General features: G+C 45.4%; 1 protein-coding gene across 6 annotated transcripts in view; it reads right to left on the bottom strand.

Moving 5' to 3' along the window:
- Window positions 1-13: 13 nt before the first annotated feature.
- LOC118364343 (protein Aster-A-like) overlaps window positions 14-21,880 on the bottom strand; it is a 33,998-nt gene continuing 12,131 nt past the window's right edge. For 5 of the 6 annotated variants that reach the window (XM_035745817.2, XM_052489503.1, XM_052489502.1 and 2 more), the window contains 18 exons: window positions 21,281-21,497; window positions 17,584-17,604; window positions 16,648-16,732; window positions 16,424-16,527; window positions 15,986-16,081; window positions 12,747-12,827; window positions 12,308-12,426; window positions 11,667-11,964; window positions 10,933-11,089; window positions 9,786-9,932; window positions 7,488-7,609; window positions 6,929-7,071; window positions 6,215-6,318; window positions 5,763-5,969; window positions 5,410-5,488; window positions 4,577-4,684; window positions 2,591-2,711; window positions 14-2,457 (listed from right to left, as the gene is read on the bottom strand). In XM_035745817.2, coding sequence (XP_035601710.1) covers window positions 2,356-2,457; window positions 2,591-2,711; window positions 4,577-4,684; window positions 5,410-5,488; window positions 5,763-5,969; window positions 6,215-6,318; window positions 6,929-7,071; window positions 7,488-7,609; window positions 9,786-9,932; window positions 10,933-11,089; window positions 11,667-11,964; window positions 12,308-12,426; window positions 12,747-12,827; window positions 15,986-16,081; window positions 16,424-16,527; window positions 16,648-16,732; window positions 17,584-17,604; window positions 21,281-21,497 — 2,311 coding nt within the window. In that variant the 3' untranslated portion in view covers window positions 14-2,355. Of the gene's footprint in view, window positions 2,458-2,590; window positions 2,712-4,576; window positions 5,003-5,409; window positions 5,489-5,762; window positions 5,970-6,214; window positions 6,319-6,928; window positions 7,072-7,487; window positions 7,610-9,785; window positions 9,933-10,932; window positions 11,090-11,666; window positions 11,965-12,307; window positions 12,427-12,746; window positions 12,828-15,985; window positions 16,082-16,423; window positions 16,528-16,647; window positions 16,733-17,583; window positions 17,605-21,280; window positions 21,498-21,880 lie in introns of those variants that run through there. The other variant, XR_008087883.1, reaches the window with a different exon arrangement.

Consider the following 21,880-nt stretch of genomic DNA (forward strand, 5'->3'; position numbering starts at 1 on the left):
CAATTACACAGACTGTTTTGAAATACTTTTTTAGTTAAACTTTATGAAAATGGTTGATGACACACACTTAAAAAAAATAACACTCCGAGTTGTTGCATATTTTAGAACTTTTCATTTCTCTCCAGGGCATTGTGTACAATCAAATCTTTTACAGTACATTTGCTCCCCCACTTTCCTCCCTGAACCTAATAAATACAGTACATCCTTTGATCACTCACTGTTTGGCCGTGCACAGCAAGGCTCACACATTTACACAGCTGACTTACTCAGTGCACAGGCAAGAGACGGAAAGAGTAGGGGGGGCAGTACAACGATGGAAGAGAGAGAGAGGAAGAGTGAAAAAGACAATAGGAGGGGAGATGAAAGGGAAAATAATTAGGAAAAGATGGTTTTTGATGGGAGTGAGCAGAAAATAAAATGAGATGACCCTCCGACAAACAAAAAAAAGAAGAAACAAGACAGACTACAAAATAAAGATATAAAATGAAAAGGAACAACATATAAACATCAATTTGAACTCACAAAAACAATACTGCAATATTTCCCTTTATCCAGGCCTACACTTCTGGTTGGTCCTTTTTAAGTCCAGCCCAGTTTACACTAGAAAGTCACTAGTTTATTGCATCCCTCTGTTTACCTGGTCTACAAAGTCGGCGTCCCAAAGGGCACATTATTTCCTATGTAGTGCACTACACTATAAAGGGAATGGGGTGCTATTTGGTACGCAGAGCCTGGGTCTACAGAGTACAGTCAGTGACCCTGAAACACTTCAAGTCCAATCCAATAACACAATCAGAAGTTGACCAAGTGCGAGAAAAAAAAAAAAAAAAGTATCCAACAAAAACAAACTCAATCATACTCATCTTAATAATACCAAATGTAACAGTGACAATGTGACGTTGAGGACACTCCTTTCTAATACACATATATCTCCGTCTTCTTGTCCAACTCCAGATCTTCGCTTGCTTGTCTCATTTAGCCCTAAACACACTTTAGTGATATACTACTTTTTACACATTCAAAAGTAGGATAAAAAAATCTCAAAATATCCTTATTGCTATGACCAGTAAATATAAAAGATTAACTTAATAGCTCTTTCTTGGTCCGCGCTGAAGCATTAACACAGAACATATAGGGGGAAAAAGAAATCACTCGTGTTGAGAGCGAGACAGGACTTTTCGAAATCAAAGTCGTGCTAAATAAATACTGGAACGGTCTGGCGCGCACACTCATCATTCGCTCGCTCGCAATTCTCGAAACAACCCGGTCACCCTCAAAAAGACAGCTAACGATAAAAATCGAGCTAGTAGAGGATTTAGGAGTCTTTTTGGATTATTAACGTCTACAAATAAAAAATAAAGTATTGTTTGGAAATTATTCTCCAATAGCAGATCAAGTCTAAGATGGAAGCTGCTGATCCCAAATGGAGAGAGAATGAGAGAGAGAACGAAAAAAAAAAAAGTGTTAGAAACAGGAGACTTTCTGTAATCCATCAGAGCTTTCCCCTCCCTCGTCATGTGTCCCTCATTTCCAGAGGCTCAAGGGGGACTTAGCTGAGCGGACCCCTCACACCGAGGCACATAAGTCCCCTAGGCTGGCTTCAGCTGGGAACAGAGCCATAGCTGTTTATCAGGGCTGGGAAAGCTCCCAATTTCCCAAATGTCAGAGTCCATCCATTTTGAAACGCAAAGTTAAATCTGGGTTGGCCCATTTTGAGAAATGCAGTCGGTCCAAGTCAAGTCAGTCCGTTATGAAATGCGCTGGACCGGAGTCTGTCCATTTGAAACGCAGCAGCAGGGCTGCACATGTTGAAATGCAGTAGATCGTCCGTTTTCTTTTCAAAATCTCTTGGATTCTCAAGCAGGGGAGATGGTTCAGGGTGAGCAGCATGGTTGGTTGCATGTGAGGAGCAGATGGTACTTTACAAACTGGCCAGCCTTTAGCCCTGACTGTGGGAGATATGGTTGGCTCACCGTGCTATGTTATTGCTGTAGTCCTGAAGACATTCCCAGTCTGTCTGGGCATGAGAGAAGGTGGGACTTTGCCATTGCAGGTTACTCAGACTGAGGTGTGGGGAGATATGGGTAGTGTAGTACCCCAAAGGTCACTCACCACCCACCTCATTGCAGGTTGCTCAGACTGAGGCGTGGGGACCCCGCCCCCCACATCTATCCCTGTCTGTTTTGAGTAGAGAAGCATTAGCGGAGCTTGGGATCGGGTGAGAGAGAGTGTCACTCTCCCTGATTGGCCCAGCTGGACCCTCCCCCTCTGGCCACCTCCACCTTGGTTCTCTCCCCCCGTGGACCATTCATACCCACTTGAGGGCTGGAGGTTGGAGGGTGGAGGGAGGGAGGATCAGTGCTCAGTGAGAGACTCTGAAGTGGGGTTCGAGGGGGGATACTGCTGGACTTCTGGAGTGACGACGCCTCGGTGGAGCTTTTCCAACGACTGTTTCATCTGAGGGAGAGAGAGAGGACAGAGGAGGCGAATGTCATTACGACAGCCGTGATGACTCACTCATGAATAACACGAGGGAACGATGCGTGCAAATGATGCGTGCACATGCTTGGACACACACACACACACACACCTGGTCTAGCAGAGTGACTGAGGATTGGAGGATCTGTTGCCATTTGCCCAGCTGGGCCTGGTGGAACTGTCTCTGGAGCTGCAACACCTGGGCCCACTCTCCCGCCGACTGGGGTAGAGGACTGGATGGAGAGAAGAGAGGAGAAGAATGAAAGGGAGAGAGAGAGTGAGAGAAGAACAGTTAATTCACATGCTAAAAATGCATCTCTGGTAGTAAGTAATATCCAATGAAAGTGCTGTTTTTTTCTTGAGTAACGGAAGAGAACAAATCATAGAACAAAACATAACAGTGGGAATCAGAGGTGCATTCAGTTCTAGTTTAAATCTGGTTTTCAATCAAAAGGAGAACAGGAAGCCTCCTGGGTGGCGCAGCGGTCTAAGGCACTGCATCGCTGTGCCACCAGAGACTTGCAGCCGGCCGCGACCGGGAGGTCCATGGGGCGACGCACAATTGGCCTAGTGTCGTCCGGGTTAGGGAGGGTTTGGCCGGAAGGGATATCCTTGTCTAATCTCACACTAGCGACTCCTGTGGTGGGCCGGGCGCAGTGCACGCTAACCAGGTCGCCAGGTGCACGGTGTTTCCTCCGACACATTGGTGCGGCTGGCTTCCAGGTTAGATGCGTGCTGTGTTAAGAAGCAGAGCGGCTTGGTGGGTTGTGTTTTGGAGGACGCGTGTGTCATGACGTTGGCCTGGGGGTTAGGTTTATGACAGTCATAAATACCTCTTTCTCCTCTCTCTACCCTACTGAGGTTACATTTGCAAAACCCTTGGTTAACAGAGATTCTGGGAACATCAGAAGGTGGGGGGAAATGAAGGGGGGTGAAATGAACTATATTCTGGTAATCCGAGCAACAGACTTAATGAATATGATGTCAGTTCGGTTGTCATCTGAGACATTCGCATCAATGATATGACAAACTCTACAGTGGAAAGTCTACACATCAGAGTTCACATGGAATTGTTGTTCAATTTAAATGTTTGAATATTAAATTATTCGCTCTCCTCTCCCTTCCTATATAAAGCCTTGACGACAATATAACCTCCTGTTCCGAGGATGTGTGGACGACGTTCCGATATCAGAATGGTTCAGATAATAACTACAGAACGAAGCCAACATCAGCGTGAGCTTGGTAGCGAATGGTATGAATTTTGAACTCCTATTCACTACAGAAGTGATACCTCCTAGCCGTTGAGTTAGCAACAGCAGATGAAAACAAGGGTTAGGAAGGAACAGACAGAGTATCCTGTCTATCACCCAACTACAACGTAACCAATTGACAACCAGAGACATTCTTCAAAGGACTCGGTTGGGCAACACGGCCTTCCATCTAACACCAACCTACCGAAGCTCAGAGTAAATATTTATTGCATTTTCCTTTTCCAAATGGGTAATTTAGAATGCATAAGATACTGTATTTACAATAGCACAGCTTCTTCCCTTTGTTCCTCAGTCTTCCCGCTCTTTCACTCAAACCCAGCCCTTTTCTTTTGTGTAACAAGCTATCATATCTGTTCCGCCCGCTAGGGACGTTTTCCTTTATGACGTAATTTGTTATAAGTTATGATTTAATTATGTGTATGTGTAATTCTTTGTGATTAGTTAGGTATTTAGTAAATAAATAATTTAAAACAATTTTGTATTGCTGATTCAACTTGTGAGTCAGGGTTCGTGCAGATAACCAGGTTAATTACATTTACATGATTAGCTCAATCAGGTGATATTAATTACGGAGAAATTGTTTTATAGAATAGCATGTTACATCACTTAATCTGGCATAGCCAAAGACTCGACACATGGCTTTCGACCTTCGTCTCACCCGAGCCCGTACGGGAGTTGTAGCGATGAGGCAAGATAGTAACTACTAACAATTGGGTACCACGAAATTGGGGAGAAAAAGGGGGGTAAAAAAAAGGAGAACAGGACAGTGTCCTCTGATGGATAAGTAGTAATGGCTATAATATAAAGATATATCCTGGTTTGGTTACCTGTCAGACAGAGAGAAGGAGTGCCACGTCTCCAGTGTGTGTGCAGCTCTCTCCAGAGAACACAGCTTGTAAAACAAGAGCATGTTGAGGGCCACCAACACCACCAGACTAGAGGAGAGAGAAAGGAGAGGTGATAGGACAAAACAGCATGGAACGAGAGAGAGAGGGTAAATGTATTGACGTTAGTATGGGCCAAAAATGTAGGGAGCGAGACTGGGTTATGAATAAAGGGAATATGAGAACTCGAGTAGGAATAGAAAAGTGGTTGCGCACCTCAAACTGTAACACAGCACAAAATGTTTTTGGACAACAGAGCATACTGGACCATCAAATGACAGCGCAGACGCCACAACGCCGAACAGTCATTCAACGAGACATTGACGATGTGACACCCAGTCTCTTATTATACTGTACCTGACACAGATCCTATGCACATGAAGCGATAGAGAGAGAGAGACAGTGGGAGGCCGTCAGTAAGCAGAGGAGATATAAATGTTCCTTGAACCCCCCCCCCCTCAAAACACTGACGACATGGACTACAGAAACAAAGAAACCAGCATTCAGACCCATTTGTTACATACTGTGGTGAATACGGTAATGCTACAGGGATGAGAAGTACCCAAAAACACTTTCACAATCACTCACAAAAGGTCCAATCCCAACTTGAGTTTAGTGTAGGTTATGTATTGATGTCAATAGGTTGTGTGTGAAACGTATCTCAAGTATGGATTCATCCTAAAGCTCATACGCTGGACAAGATTAGGCCATTGATAATTCCCTTAGGGGAAACGATCAGTGTTTCTTTTCACACACGCCAAGAGGTCAGAACTCACATGAAGCTGACTATGAGCAGTATGGTAGAGATGCTGTTGCCTCCGCCACGCGACCGCTCTCCGTGCTTGTACTGACCACCTGGTCAAAGGGAGAAACGCATTACTTCCTGCCAGAAGAGCCTGGATGCAGTTCCAAAATCACACCAGCAGATGTCAGTGTATAAAGCAAAGAGGAACACCAGTGGCATCTGACATTTAGCTGTATGAATCATCATAAACCTGGAGACAAATAAGTTTGAGGTAATCGTTGAACTCTGCTTGACAATCTTTTATATGGGTCTTATTTATCAGGTGATAACAGAAGAATATTAACTGATGCATCTCCTGACGCCACCACGACCCTGTTGACTCACCCGCCTCTCTCCGCTCCTCTCCTATTCCTCGGTCCCCGCGCTCTCCACCTCCCTCTCTTTCCCGGTCAGCCAGGCGCCGGGAGCAGGTGCGTTTGCGTCGCCGCAGGGCCGGGGGTGTCTTGGCAGAGTCTGCCCCCACCACATCCCCAGAGGTCACCACTGACACCTCAGACTGGAGCAGGGTCTCCAGCTTACACACCTCACTCTCTGATAGGGAGGGAGGGAGAGAGAGACGGCGACAGAGAAAGGGAGGGAGGGATGGAGAGAGAGACGGCGACAGAGAAACAGAGAGGGGGAGACACAGAGAGGGGGAGACACAGAGAGGGGGAGACACAGAGAGGGGGAGACAGAGACATAACCAGAAAGAACCAAAAAGAGAGGTAAGCAATAAGAACACAGACACTTCTTTATCCCGAGTAGGAGAATAAGACTACGATGTAAGTCAGTCTCACCCATGTGTCTGTAGTACTCCTCGATGCCGCTCCAGGTGTTTTTCTCGATGAGCGCCTTCACCAGGCTCCACGGCTGCTTCTTGTAGCAGATATCTGACGACACCCTGCAGACACACAAGCAGCCACAACTCAGAGTCCATCACACTGTAACCAGTAAGCCATGCCTGAAGCACTCTGCACCACTAGACATAATACACGGTACTGCACATACCTGGGATCCCCAACAGAATTAAATAGAACGTATTATATAACAGTATTATATGACATCTCTAAAGGGATCACACGGTTCACCAACGACAGAAGCTAGAAACGTATCATAATGAACACCGATCCGCCACTCGTGTGATGGCGCCGACAGACCTGGCAGTTCTGCTTCTAGCATTTCGCTACGCCCTCAATACCAATTTTCTAAATATGTGTATGTGGCCAATAAATCCGATTTTGAGTTAAACTTGCACCTCTTAGAACAGTTTAAAAAGGACACTTCATCCATTTCAGGTGTATTTTATGTGACGTAAGAACATAAGCTTGCGGTTTCTAAGGCAGTGAGTTCACCTGGTACATACAACATTTAGTAGGTTAGCACACAAAAAAAAAGTTGTTTCAAACAACTAAATGTTCCTGTTGCCATTTGATCTGCACAGGCGACTCATACACAAACTATTAGTCAAAAGGCCTTCTTCAGTGTGCTGGGTGGTGAAAGTAGGTATATACCGGAGTCTGCTCTTGTTCTTGTTGATGGCGGTGAGGCAGTAGCGGTGCACGGTGTAGAAGTAGTCCTGGTAAGGGATGCCCGAGGTAATCACCTCAGAGTCCACCACGTAACACTCGCCCGGCGCACTGTTCTTAAACAGCGTCTGGATGGAGCGAGGGAAAGAAAGGTGTCAGCGTTAGCGAATGAACTACGGGGGTGTGTCTCGATCCTCAGAAGGCGAGTCAAGTCTTGTTCTCCAACCCAGTGGAGACTCCCAACTCCAACGTCTCTGTGCCGTGACCTAGATTTTGTGTTGTTGTTGTTGTGTGAACCGGATATTCAAACCAGAACATGGGAGGACAATGGAGGCTGGTGTCACTTTAGAAATCGGAGGACAGGCTCATTGTAATGGCTGGAATTAAATGAATGGAACCTTATCAAACACATCAAATCTATATGTTTGATCCAGTTCCATTCATTACAATGAGCCAGTCGTCTGATTTAACGTGACACCAGCTACCACTAATGTTGACCAAATGTTTTTTTAAACTGTCAAATCCAACGTGCTGACTGACTGACCTGAGTTTCCACTACGGGGGCAGTCTTGGGGCCCAGGGGGTTGTTGATGGCGATGGTGTAACTCAGGATCCGGTTGGTGTTCCCACTGCAGCTGTCCTGCTGCCACTCGCGAACTGACAGGTCTGAGAGGGACAGAGAGAGAGGACAAGGAAAAGAATGAGTGAGTGAGTGAGTGAGTGAGTGAGTGAGTGAGAGAGGACAGAATGAGAGGAAGACAGAGGGAGAAAAGCGAGAGGGACACAGCACCGCTTCACAGAGGGAAATGCACTAATTAAAGCCACACAATGTCCTAAAAAGCTGGCAGGGGCACAAACCAGGGAGGCCACCAACCAACCAACTCCACACCTCTATGGCAGCATCTAATAAACGACAACTTTGGGGAACTGTGCTAAGAACAACGAATATGCAGAGCCCTGTACTGCTTCTCTCGAAACAGACAATAGCATACATATCAGGTGTTGAAGAAAAGAAAAGAGAGCGAGAGAGACAGATGGAGGAAGGTTAACACAGCGTAAACAAACACAGTGGACTGCTCATTAGCGCTACAACACACTGGCCTATGTCTGAGGAGAGGGGAAGGAAGGGGGCGGAGGGGGGAGACCCTGACCGCATCCCAAATGGCACCCTATTATTCATGTAGGGAATAGGCCAGGATGCCATTATTTGGGACAGCTCCAGTCTAAGCACTAGGAGGATAATAACAATCATTCCATCCCCGTACATGACGACAGCCATACTGCGTGGAGCAGCAGACGTCCTACAGATGAGCACTAGTGTATCAGGAGATAGTCGGTCGGGTGGAAGAGGCGGCAATGAGCGTCTCACGCAGTAACACTCCTAGGCCACATCCCAAGTGGCACCACATTCCCTAAATAGAGCACCACGTTTGACCAGGGCCCTGGTCAAAGGAAATGCACTATATACGGAATAGGGTGCCATCTTGGACGCAGCCCTAAAGCTTACTGTACAAGCCCTGGAGGAGTGGACTTTAGGAAGGGCTGATCATGTTCGTGTTGTAACCTATCCATGTTTCTAGGCAGACTATCACTAGTATCATCACCATTAAATACCATTAACACCATGCCTACCACTTTGAAGATGTCAAATATTTATTGTTTGTTTCACTATAAAAATAATAATAAAAATAGAAAACCTAAGCATGCATGACTATTCACCCCCCAAAGTCAATACTGCAATTACAGCTGCAAGTCTCTTGGGGTATGTCTCTATAAGCTTAATCTAGCCACTGGAATTTTTGCCCATTCTTCAAGGCAAAACTGCTCCAGCTCCTTCAAGTTGGATGGGTTCTGCTGGTGTACAGCAAACTTTAAATCATCCCACAGATTATCAATTGGATTGACGTCTGGGCTTTGACTAGGCCATTCCAAGACATTTAAATGTTTCCCCGTAAACCGCCAGTGCTTCTTTAGCAGTATGCTTAGGGTCATTGTCCTGCTGGAAGGTGAACCCCCGTCCCAGTCTCAAATCTCTGGAAGACAAACGGGTTTCCCTTAAGAATTTACCTGTATTTAGCGCCATCCATCATTCCTTCAATTCTGACCAGTTTCCCAGTCCCTGCCGATGAAAAACATCCCCATAGCATGATGCTGCCACCACCATGCTTCACTGTGAGGAGGGTGTTCTCAGGGTGATGAGGTGTTGGCTTAAAGTGGTCCTATTGACAGCTCCTTCAGGGTCATCTTTGGGCTCTTCGTTGCCTCTCTGATTAATGCCCTCCTTGCCTGGTCCGTAAGTTTTGGTGAGCGGCCCTCTCTTGGAAGGTTTGCTGTGGTGCCATATTCTTTCCATTTATTAATAATAGATATAATGGTGCTCCGTGGGATGTTCAAAGTTTCTGATATTGTTTTATAACCCAACCCTGATCTGTACTTCTCCACAACTATGACCCTGACCTGTTTGGAGAACACCTTGGTCTTTATGGTGCCACCCTTTGCTTAGTGGTGTTGCAGACTCTGGGCCCTTTCAGAACAGGTGTAAATATACTGAGATCATGTGACTTAGATTGCACACAGGTGGACTTTATTTGACAAATTATGTGACTTCTGAAGGTAATTGGTTGCACCAGATCTTATTTAGAAAAAGGGGGTGAATTCATATGCATGCGCCACTTTTCCGTTTAGAATTATTTTGCATTTTTGGAAACAAATTATTTTTAAAATTTCACTATTTTGTGTATGTCAAATTACATGAAATCCAAATAAATGAAAATATGAAACAATATGAATGTGTATGTGAAGAACAGGTGTGAGAGTGTGTACACATTTGCGCTGTACGGACCTGTGAAGTGCCGCTGGGAGAAGAGATGCTGGATGAAGTGTGTGTCTGCGGAGAAGAGCAGGTCATGCAGCTTGTCCACGCTCATGCGCACCACCATGTTGATGTGCAGCCGGCCAGCCAGGTCCGCACAGATCGACTCCACCTCGTCTGGATGGGGACAGAGTTACACAGTCTTCACGACTATAGTAGAGATACCACAGGTGGTAGAGCATGGCGCTTGTAACGCCAGGGTAGTGGGTTCGATTCCCGGGACCACCCATACGTAGAATGTATGCACACATGACTGACTGTAAGTCGCTTTGGATAAAAGCGTCTGCTAAATGGCATATATTAATCATCAGAATTTCTATGATAGATTTTTAAAATGTTATATCCCCCCCAGGATTTGTTGCAACTGCATTGACAAACGGGGCCGAGATAAGCTGGCTTTTCAAGTCAAGTAAATATAAAAACGTTCAGCGATAATTGGGAGGATAATGTCCTTTTTTGTTGACGAGAGACACAGTTTAACACAGTTCTGTTTGAGCAGAAGAGAACTGTAAAAGACTCCCCACTTTACAGGCCTCAAAGTAAATACATTGTGGTTGCGAACACTAGCACAGTTCAGACTTCTGTAACGTGAACGTTGCACTTGATCGGTCAAATCAGTCACTATATATTGTTTTTCTGCTCCTAGTACTCTGTCATCTGCTAAGTGAATGCTGACGTCTCGAGTTTCTCTTGAGTTTTGCCTTTAATGCAGCAAGTAACAGTCTGTTCTCAGGAGAGTCCATGACTACAGTAATGTAGGTCCTACTAGACTACTATTATGGTATCAACAGGAAGGGAGTATTTGCAGTAGTTTCAACTGGCGTTCTCTTCTGCATCTACACTAATCTGAGAAAAAAGGATAGCTGAAAGCAGCAGAGTGGAAACCAATCGCTTTCACCTGTCACCTTCTTTCAGATTAGTGGGAAGGAAGGAAAGGAGACGAGGAGAGAACCACCCTACGGACTATTAGAATTTCACCTTTGTGAAGTGTCCACAATCCCATTTTTCCCTCTCAAGTCTCCGACGTCTGCATCAGATTAAAAATGTATTTTCTATGTTTGCCTAAACGTAAATGTTTTTCCATGAAACTACTCTCCTGTGGGCTCCAGGAACTCACCCTCTTCCTGTGTGTCTGAGGAGTTGCTGGGGTCAGTGGGCAGCTCGTCGTCGTTGGTGAGCTGGTCCAATGAGGAGAGGTTTCCCAGGCTGGTGGCAGACGAGGGCATCATGTGATTGGCAGACTCCAACAGGAAGTCCCCGTCCTCCTCCATATACTAGGAAATGGCATGCGAGGGGAGAGAAAGGGGTAGTTAGTTACCACACGCCGTGAGGTCATTATGGCAGAAACACACACTAACACAGTAATCCCGACACCCTCACATAACTGAGGAGCCTTGGAGGACTAGTACGACCTCAAAGCCTCTCTACTCTGCCCTGGTCAGACAACAACACTGGCTCTTTTAGGCACAGCATGGGCCACGTCCGGAATAACACCCTATTCCCTATATAGTGCACTACTTTTGGCCAGGGCCATAGCACCCTATTCCCTGTAGTACACTATATAGGGAAGAGGGTGCCATTTGGAACAGAGCATTAACATTACATCCGGATGGCCGTTTAGAGCCAACAAGCGACTCTGATCTACTGGGGTATGACTGGGGTATATGTATCCTATCAAGATAAACCATGGAACAGTCATAATTATGAAACTATCTCCAAAGTCAGTTCATAGTTATATACACCCGCCTCCCGATGCCCTGGGTCATATTCACTTAAGACAAAGATTTGAAACATTTTACCCTAATGAATACGACCCTGTAGTTCCCTGGCATGAAATCAAATAAAACTCACGAAAGAGGCAGCAGCCGAGGCGGGGGCGGACAAGGAGGCGGTGTGTGTGGTGGAGGGCAGGGAGCTCTGGGAGCTGGGCGGGCTGGGGTCCGGGGGGTCGAGGGAGGGGCTGCCGGGGATGTCTACGGGCAGACAGGTGGATGAGGAGGGAGGAGAGGAGCCCAGACCACCGCTGGCTAGGAGGGGGCCACTGGGGAACAAGGCTGCCATGGAGGAGGGCGAGCTGCCCAGAGAAGCTATGGCCCCCAAGGAGCTGAGGTCCAACAGGTCAGAGACAGAGACCGACTCATCCACTGGCCTGAGATGTGGTGGGGGGATGGAAGGAGAGGTTGAACAATATACAAAGAGACAGAAAGAGACAGAGAGAGATGAAGAGGACAGAAAAAGGGCAGTACGGGGGAAAGAGGGCCAAAACAAGAGAATGAAGGACGGGAAGACAAAGGAGAAAAAGGAGAAAGAAACAGCATGATTAACAATTCACAATCCCAGTAGTGGCTTTTAATTGAAGGGATCGATAATCCAGAGACATCAAAGTTAACGGACGAGAGTTCTAATTTAATGGACAATGCCAAACTAAATGGTCACACGCACACACACACAATTCAGACTTTTTCTCACACACAGCGAACATGTACACTCACAGTAGACCGTTAATGTGCTCGTCGGTGGGGGAGACATAGTCATCGTCTTCACTGGTGAGGCCCAGCTCAGTGCCGTAACACTGATGGACGATGTGCCACAGCTCCTTTGGGGAAAGAGGCTGAGGGGAAACAGACATTAACCGTCTCAATAACTTCTTGGATTTTCCTCTTGTAGGACATTAAAACGCCAATCAATCATTCAGTAACCAATAGTTTTGGTCAGTGTTTTATGCATTTTGGGTCCCGTTGCATTATGTTATATTTCATCACTGAATAGTTATATTATCCAATAAACGACATAAATAATATTGTTTCCCCCCCCCCCTCTCAGTATTTGGAAGTGCCTTTCGTTCCGGCACAGTGATATATATGCCCAGTTAATGTCACACTGGCAGGAGTGTGAGAGCTGTAGGTGGGAGGAGGGAGAGGAGGTGGGTACCTTGTCCATCAGTGCGTTCTGCCACAGTCTGAACATCATCATGTAGCTGCGGTCCCTCGCCCCGAAAGACGTGAAGAAGTGCTGGATGAAACGACAGAGAGAAAGAGAGCAAGCAAAGAGGAAAACAAATATAGTGAACGATGGAATGATGGCTAGTGGTCATTGCTATTGATTTGGCTTGTCAAAAACAATGACAGAAATAGTTAATTTTGCCATGATAAAAAAAAAAGTTTGTCAGTCAAGCATTGGAAGCATCTAAACCAGTGGTTCTCAACTGGTTTTGCCTTGGGACCCAAATATGACAATTGAGTCACGACCCAATATTATGGAATGTTGATCATTACATTTTGTAATGTTGTATTGTAGCTGCCTTTTTGGGCAGGTTTCACATGCTAAATAGACTCTCTCAATTGTGGTATTAAAAAGGAAGTACACACAGCCATATTAACTGAGAAAACATTTACCAATTGAAGAGAATAAGCCATTTAATTTTAGACCACCAATTCAGGAGTGGGGTGTAATAAATGATCAGACTCAGAACATAACATTATTGGACTGGTTTTGATGTTAATGAAAAGTAACACATACCAGTGTTTAAAATAGAAAAAAACACCATCATTAGGAATTCTTAATTATCAATTACAATGTCAATAGTTACACAACCTTGACCTTTTATTTTTTTTTAAAGGTGTACATTTTTAACCAGATCACTAAAATGTAATATGAAAATCATAATGAATTAACAATAATAATTAACATAGTGAACAATAAGTCATTAACCTGTTTATTTATTGTTTGTGTGTGTGTGTGTGTGTGTGTGTGGCCTATCAGTGGGAAAGCTGGGGGTGTTTCTTTAGTTTGATAAGTTAATTTATTATTGAAGTCTGGGGTGATGGTTGACAAGGCAACTCGGAGGTCATGCTGGCTGTCCAGTTTTTTTCTGATTTTAGTATGTTTTCAGCACTGCCATTGCAGAGAAGCCACTTTCAGACTGATCGGTACCTTGATTCTGATTGCATGACAAGTGAGAGCAGGATACTCTACCATTACGCTCACCAGAACTGTCATTTCCGGGAAGCGCATGCTCAGTCCACGATCAAATGACAGCTCCACCAGCTGATCCTCTTCGTTGCTTGGCAACGTGATGTTTCCCATCTCCACTTGATAGGGGTCCCCGTATCCAGTCATCTTGTCTCCTGTTCTCCTCCAGGAAGTAGTCGCAAAACTTTCCCTGCAGCTTGACAAGATGCTATTAAACGGTGTGTCGCCGTGCGCTTTGTTGATCGGATTCTGAATCTTGAAATCAGCTTTGGGAAACATGTTCATCCCTCCAGTTAGAAACATGATTTGCCCAAACGGCAAGCTTCATCTTGAAGGCTTCCACTTCGTCCCCCTGTACAAATTGATTGTGCCTCCTCCCTTGCATTGATACATTGAGAGAATTCAGATCAAAAATATACACCAGGTAGGCAACCTGCACGAGCGTTTCCTCATAATCGGAAAGTACGGGCAGAGGGGACTTGTTTACCAAAAGAAACGCAGATATCTCTGCTCGAAGCTCATAAAAGCGACCCAACACTTTACACCTGGAAAGCCAGCGGACCTCTGCATGATAAAGCACCTGATGGTGCTCCCTCCCCATATCCCTGCAGAAGGCCTGAAACACCTGCTTCTCCTAGAACTCTTTTTGATATAGTTGACACGCATAATCACATCCTGGAGTGTGGCGTGGAACTCAGGCACCATGTCCTTCGCTGCCAACGCCTCCCTATGTAGGAAGCAGTGGTTCCACGTCACACTCTGTGCTCTCTCCAGGATCCACTTTGCTACCCTGGAGTGCTTTCCCGACATAGCAGCTGCCCCATCAGTGGTCACACCGACGCACCCATCCCAGGCCAGTCCCATGGAGCCCAAGTGCATATCCATTGTGTTAAAGACAGGCTTTGCAGTGTTGGTGGTGGGCCAATCAGCACTTAAAAGGAACTGCTCCTAAAAGTTATTGTCCCAGGCATGTCTGACATAGACCATTAGAATTGCATGTTGAGCCAAATCTGTAGAGTCATCAAGCTGTAGGGCGTAATGGCCATTTGGATGTCTGCCGTATTATGCCCTCAGACATGTCCTGGATTCACCTGTCATTGGATAGGGGTGTGGTTTTCAAGTTGGTTGGCGGCCAACTCTCCCAAGATTTCAGTGCACATATCAATCGCAGCAGGGAGTATGAGATCCTCTGCACTGGTGTGGGATTCTTTGCACTTAGCAATGCGCTGGGCCTCAATGAATGATGCGAAGTGCCTTTTCTTGTACCATGCATAGGTTCTTCAATTCATCTTGTGAGGACTCCAGATATTGACATTTCCTTCTTTTTTTAATTTTTTAAGTCTGCCGTCTTATCTTTGTCTTGGATGCTTGGTGTCCAGATCCCATTTCATTTTGGAGGGGTTTCATGCTCTCATTAGCTAACAGCTCGTTGCAAAGGACGCACTGCGGTCCACACTCACCCCGCCTGTCTTATATGTAAAACCATATTTGATGGGGGAGGTTTTTTCTCTTCTTGACAGGGACCGGGTTGTCTGCCTTGGTGTTCATATGGGATGCAGCAATGGATGAAGAGGGAGCTGCACGTTTTAAAAACTTGTCCATGATTTTACTCTGATGGCTAGCCGACATGAGTTAAATGACAGTTAACTATGCACGTGTGCAAGGCCTGCAGAACACACCTGCATAGTTAGCCGTCAATCAAGCTAGCTGTCAAAATATCTGTATTATCTAAGTGGATGTGTCACATTTAAACAAAATAAAAATCTGTCATTTCATTGGATCAGTGTGTGTGTGTGTGTGTGTGTGTGTGTGTGTGTGTGTGTGTGTGTGTGTGTGTGTGTGTGTGTGTGGGGGGGGGGGTGAGAACGTTATTGGATTGGTCAGCGAGTGAGCGCAGGGCGAAAACCCTCCGAATCCGAACGTAGCTAGCCATTTCACCACTGCGGACACACTGCGCATGTAAAGTCAGCAGCAGTAAGTGCTGCAGCGGTATCCTTTCAAAATAAACGTCTCGCGACCCTCCCCCCAGTTGACAATCACTGAGCTAAACAATACGTATACTGTCTACAAGAACCTATAATAAAAGTTAGTTTCCTTTTTCTTTACAAATCATTGATGCACCTGTTAACTACTGTTCTTCCACTACTCTGATCCGTCATAGTAGGCTGTGTGACTGAATATCGAGCCCCTTGGCTCACCTTGTCGTGGTCGGTGCTGATCTGAATGGCGTTGGGGATGACCTTGGCAGTCTTCTCCTTGGTCAGGGTGGTCACATCTTTCAACAGGATTGTAATCTGAACAGAACAGGAGGGTTAGTGTGCGTCTGTGTGTGTCTGGAGGGTTGGTTCTTCTATCCTTGTGGGGACCTAAAATCTCCCAAGGACCCCACAAGAATAGTAAAACAAGGGACTTTGGGGGATTTTTAGGCCCACACACACACACACAGGATTAAGGCTATTTAAAGCTCAGATGTTAGGTTTAGGGTTACAATTAGGGTTAGGGTAAGGGTAAGTGGTGAGGTTTAGGCTTAGGAGTTGGGTTTAAGGTTAGGGAAAATAGGATTTCTATTGGAAATCAAATTTAGGTCCCAACGAGGATAGAAGAACAAAAAGTGTGTGCGCACGTCTATAACTTACAGTGGTTTCCCAGCGGAAGATATTGCTATAGAAGCAGAGCCAGTTCTCTGACAGATAGAGTCTCCCCTGGAGTAGAATGTCTTTCTGCAGCGCACATGAGTAGTCTGGGGAGGAGAGGAAGAGGTTGGAGGAGAGCCGTCAGGCTGACAAAGCCACAGCATCGGCCCTTCACTTCCACAGTGTCAGCACAAAGTACGCGTTTGTGAGTGTCGCGCGTCACTCACCCACTATGAGGCGTTCCGTGTCTGGCAGCTTCTTGAAGAGTTTACGGAAATCCTCATTACGCTGTTTATAAGTTGGACTGAGAACCTGAGAGAGAAAGAAAGATTACTTTGTTGCTCTTCTATGCTTTATCAAATATAATCTTGCAGAACCAGTCTTGCAGAACCAGTATGAATATTGTATATACATAGAGTTCCAAAAGTATTTGGACAGTAGCAATGTTGTTTTGGCTCTGTACTACAGCACTTTGGATTTGAAATGATACAATGACTGAGGTTAAAGTGCAGACGGTCAGCTTTAATTTGAGGGTATTTTCGTGCATATCAGGTGCTGTTTAGAAATTACAGCAGTTGTTGTACATAGTCTCTTCTCCCCCCTCCCCCAATTTTAGAGAACCAAAGGTATTTGGACAAGTTCACTAATATGTGTATTAAAGTAGTCAAAAGTGTAGTATTTGTTCCCATATTCCTAGCATGCAATGACTACATCAAGCTTATGACTCCCAACAAGACTCTGCTGACAGTCTGCACTTTAACCTCATAGTCATTGTATCATTTCAAAATTATATGAGCCAAAAACAAAAAATGTGTCACTGTCTAAATACCTTTGGACCCCACTGTACATCTGGCATGTGAGATTACATCAGATACTATGTCCCTGAAGTAAAACCGACAGGCTGAGTAGGTAAATGAGAAGAACACTAAGGTGACTGAACAGTTAAATCACCTAAAGTTCAAAGCTTAGTGAAATGGTTAAATGAGGGATGTGGCAATTTAACAGAAACCGTTTTTGGCATCTGTTGGTGCCATTTCACTGTTAAGTGCCATTTCATACTGTACTGTGCACTCCAACCAGGAAACACTGGAGCTACCATCAGCAGAATAAAGTGCACCGGAGTGTGAGCCCCTGATGAACAGTTCCTTGAAGTGTATACTTACATTGTACCAGCTCTGCATTTTCTGCAATGGAAAGAAAGAACAGCAGATAATCAGTGGCGAACAGCATCCAAAAGGTTTCTCCATCATTAAACAGTAAATGTAGAGTCTTATCTATTTTGACATTCATGTAGTTGGGGAATAGTTTAAAAAGGGACACTGGGGAAAAACTAGCTATTAGGCCTGTATGGCGTTCCTTGATGTTCTGGTCATTTATCAAGCTTGGTGTGTGTTTCTATCATCTCTGACTTTCCTGCGTGTTAAGGTCTGATGCAGCCGTTTTTTATCTTAATATTAAATCATTTGTGTAAAAATTAAGTACCTTTACTGTGATTTTTTATTTATTACCATTTTGATTCAAAACAAACAAAAATTGCTTCTTAGCAAAAAGCAATTCCTTAAGCAAGAATTTTTCTAAGACTGTCTAGGAGTGGGGAGGGAAAAACTGAAAACGAACTGCTATTGTTAAGAGGTTTGGAACTCCATCCCACCAAAACAGGTTGAAATGCCAGATGGTCTTTTCAAACAGCTCTTACACTAAAATGGCATCATCATTTTCACAATATTTTTCAAAACTCATGTGGAAATATATATATATATATATATATATATATATATACACACACTGCTCAAAAAAATAAAGGGAACACTAAAATAACACATCCTATATCTGAATTAATGAAATATTCTTATTAAATAGTTTTTTCTTTACATAGTTGAATGTGCTGACAACAAAAATCATGCAAAAGTAATCCATGGAAATCAAATTTATCAACCCATGGAGGTCTGGATTTGGAGTCACACTCAAAATTAAAGTGGAAAGCCACACTACAGGCTGATCCAACTTTGATGTAATGTCCTTAAAACAAGTGAAAATGGCTCAATAGTGTGTGTGGCAGTGACCTCCCCTACGATGCCTGGGCATGCTCCTGATGGCGGAGTCTCCCTCCCAGACCTGGACTAAAGCATCCGCCAACTCCTGGACAGTCTGTGTGTGGGTTGATTCACTGTTGTGGTCGGCCTGTCTGGTTGCCCCCTTAGGTTGTCGTGGCGGAGATCTTTGTGGGCTATACTTGGTCTTGTCTCAGGATGGTAAGTTGGTGGTTGAAGATATCCCTCTAGTGGTGTGGGGGCTGTGCTTTGGCAAAGTGGGTGGGGTTATATCCTTCCTGTTTGGCCCTGTCCGGGGTGTCCTCGGATGGGGCCACAGTGTCTCCTGACCCCTCCTGTCTCAGCCTCTCCACGTACTTCTCCTGTCCTGTATGACCTCCCTCTCTTTCTTTCTCTCTCTCGGAGGACGATGCCTGGGCATGCTCCTGATGTCCCCAGGTGGCGGATGGTCTCCATGTCCCAGGACTACCTGACATCTCCTCCCCAGACCTGGCCACTAAACTGTTCATCAACCATGCTGGTCATTTACTCCTGGATAATCAGTCTGGGAGGATGGCCCTAGCGAGACATGATGTGGCCCTGCTGTCCCCATTCCACCTGTGCTGCTGCTCCAATGTTCTGCCTTATTATTATTCGATTGGTCATTTATGGAACATCTTGGTCATGTTCTGTTATAATCGGCACAGCGGGGACTGGCCACCCCACATAGCCCGGTTCCATTTCTTCCTAGGTTTTGGCCTTTCTAGCAGCCACCGTCACATGCATTGTTTGCTGTTTGGGGTTTTAGGCCTGTACAGCACTTTGAGATATCAGGAACTGATTTGATTTGATTTGATTTTGATGTGCTCACAGGTCTGGGGAACCAGCCACATGAGGTCTGAGCCATTGTCTTGCATTAGGAGGAACCCAGGGCCAACCGCATCACCAGCATATGGTCTCACAAGGGGTCTGAGAATCTCATCTCGGTACCTAATGGCAGTCAGGCTACCTCTGGCGAGCACATGGAGGGCTGTGCAGCCCCCCAAAGAATTGCCACACCATGACTGACCCACCGCTAAACCGGTCATGCTGGAGGATGTTGCGGGCAGCAGAACATTCTCCACGGCGTCTCCAGACTCTGTCACATGTGCTCAGTGTGAACCTGCTTTCATCTGTGAAGAGCACAGGGCGCCAGTGGCGAATTTGCCAATCTTGGTGTTCTCTGGCAAATGCCAAACATCCTGCAGTGTTGGGCTGTAAGCACAACCCCCACCTGTGGACGTCGGGCCCTCATACCACCCTCATGGAGTCTGTTTCTGACTGTTTGAGCAGACACATGCACATTTGTGACCTGCTGGAGGTCATTTTGCAGGGCTCTGGCAGTGATCTTCCTGCTCCTCCTTGCACAAAGGCAGAGGTAGCGGTCCTGCTGCTGGGTTGTTGCCCTCCTACGGCCTCCTCCACATCTCCTAATGTACTGGCCTGTCTCCTGGTAGCGCCTCCATGCTTTGGACACTACACTGACAGACACAGCAAACCTTCTTGCCACAGCTCCCATTGATGTGCCATCCTGGATGAGCTGCACTACCTGAGTCTCATGCTACCACTAGAGTGAAAGCACCGCCAGCATTCAAAATCAGCCAGGAAGCATAGGAACTAAGAAGTGCACAACAGCATGTGAAATTTATTGTCAATCAGTGTTGCTTCCTAAGTGGACAGTTTGATTTCACAGAAGTGTGATTGACTTGGAGTTACATTGTGTTGTTTAAGTGTTCCCTTTATTTTTTTGAGCAGTGTATATAAAACTCAGTAAAATCATGTTTTTGACTGCACTGGGCCTTTAAAATTTGGCCTTTAGCCTATGATTCACGCATTGACAATATGCACACAGTCAATCAATTCCATTTAACACTGTGGCCGTGTCCAAAATCTAGATGTCAAAGTGCACGACAGGTCTCCTCTGCAAAAAGGTCCATATTAATGACAGATTCTTGAGTTATCTTCGAGTAATTCTGACTATTTTGAGGAAATGTATACTGGCTACAGTGTGTCAAAATGGACAAACAGTACTATTGCTGCTTTTTTCTAGTTTTTCCAGCTAAGGTCTTTTAAGGGAGTGTGCGCTCGTTCGGTTAGCTGAGTTCAGCTAGGCGTCAGCCGAAACTGAAGCATGCTGACGCCATTACTTAAACTCCATAATGTGTACTAATCGTACCACATACTATTTCAAACGTACTTTTTAGTAAAAACAAATGCTGTAAGCAACAAATATCAGCATACTAGGCATCCTACGGATAATGTATCTAATGGCAATTGCGTTTATTCCCTTCATTCATACATTTTGGCACAGTGCATCCCATCAGCTGATTTTCAGCTGTTGTCAGACAGACTATTCTCTTCCTCAATAGTGTTCATTGAATTCTACTAGATTAAATTCCGAAATGAGTATGACATCCTGACATTTAAAGCACTACATTTCACATACTATAAAAGTTACTTTTCGACCCTTCCCAAAACGCCTACTATTTATAAAGCAATTATGGGTATTCGGACACGGCCAATGACTACTGACTGTGTGGCTGTGTCGTCATGTCTGTCCTTATCTCTAAGCAGGGCTGTATTCAGCAGGACACATCGTTGTGGAACGTTCAAATAAAAATATAGTATAGAAATACACAAATTCCTCTCTGACATGTAGACAAAGGAATCACGTCAGCTCTATTCATGACATTTCTGTCTGCAACGCTCCACCTCCTTTTCCTACTGAATATGGCCCCGGTATATTGTTGACATAACAAAATGAGAGTGGCATTTGACGGGGCACCCTTACCTTGGCGTTGCGGCTGAAATGGCGTGAGGCGACGGGGTATGCGGAAGCGGCGGCGGAGGGCAGGGGGCTGTCCGAACCTCTCCTTTCCCCACTGCGCTCCCCCGGGCCAACCTCCACGTCACTGGTCCTGCTTCCACCCCCACCACTACCCCCCAGCACCCGACGGCGCAGAGAGGGGGAGCTGCCAGGGGTGCTGCGCGGAGAGTTACTGGCGGTACTGAAGAGAGAGAAGAGGAGGAGAGATTAGTGGTAGGCTAAGGAAAGAGTATAGACATTCATGTTCATGTCATCATCAAGATTTCACAGTGGCCAAGGATGTAAGTAGTTAAGCCCATCTGGCCATGCTGGAAAAGATGGAAGAACTGTGCTTTGTATTTAGCTAAAAACACACTAATCACCAACCACTAACTCTAACATTTCTCCCAACTGATTGGTGGCGATTAGAGCGGTCAGACACGGTCCATTCCTATATAGCCCAGATATCCTACCTGTGGCAGTGCAGTGGTATGAACCTTGTGGATCCTTCCTCTACCATCAACATAAATGGGGGAAAAAGCACTGCTTGGTAATACTACAGTAGGTAGGTGCTGTTTCTCAATT

Source organism: Oncorhynchus keta, chromosome 31 (assembly GCF_023373465.1).
Source record: "Oncorhynchus keta strain PuntledgeMale-10-30-2019 chromosome 31, Oket_V2, whole genome shotgun sequence".
Lineage (NCBI taxonomy): Eukaryota > Metazoa > Chordata > Actinopteri > Salmoniformes > Salmonidae > Oncorhynchus > Oncorhynchus keta.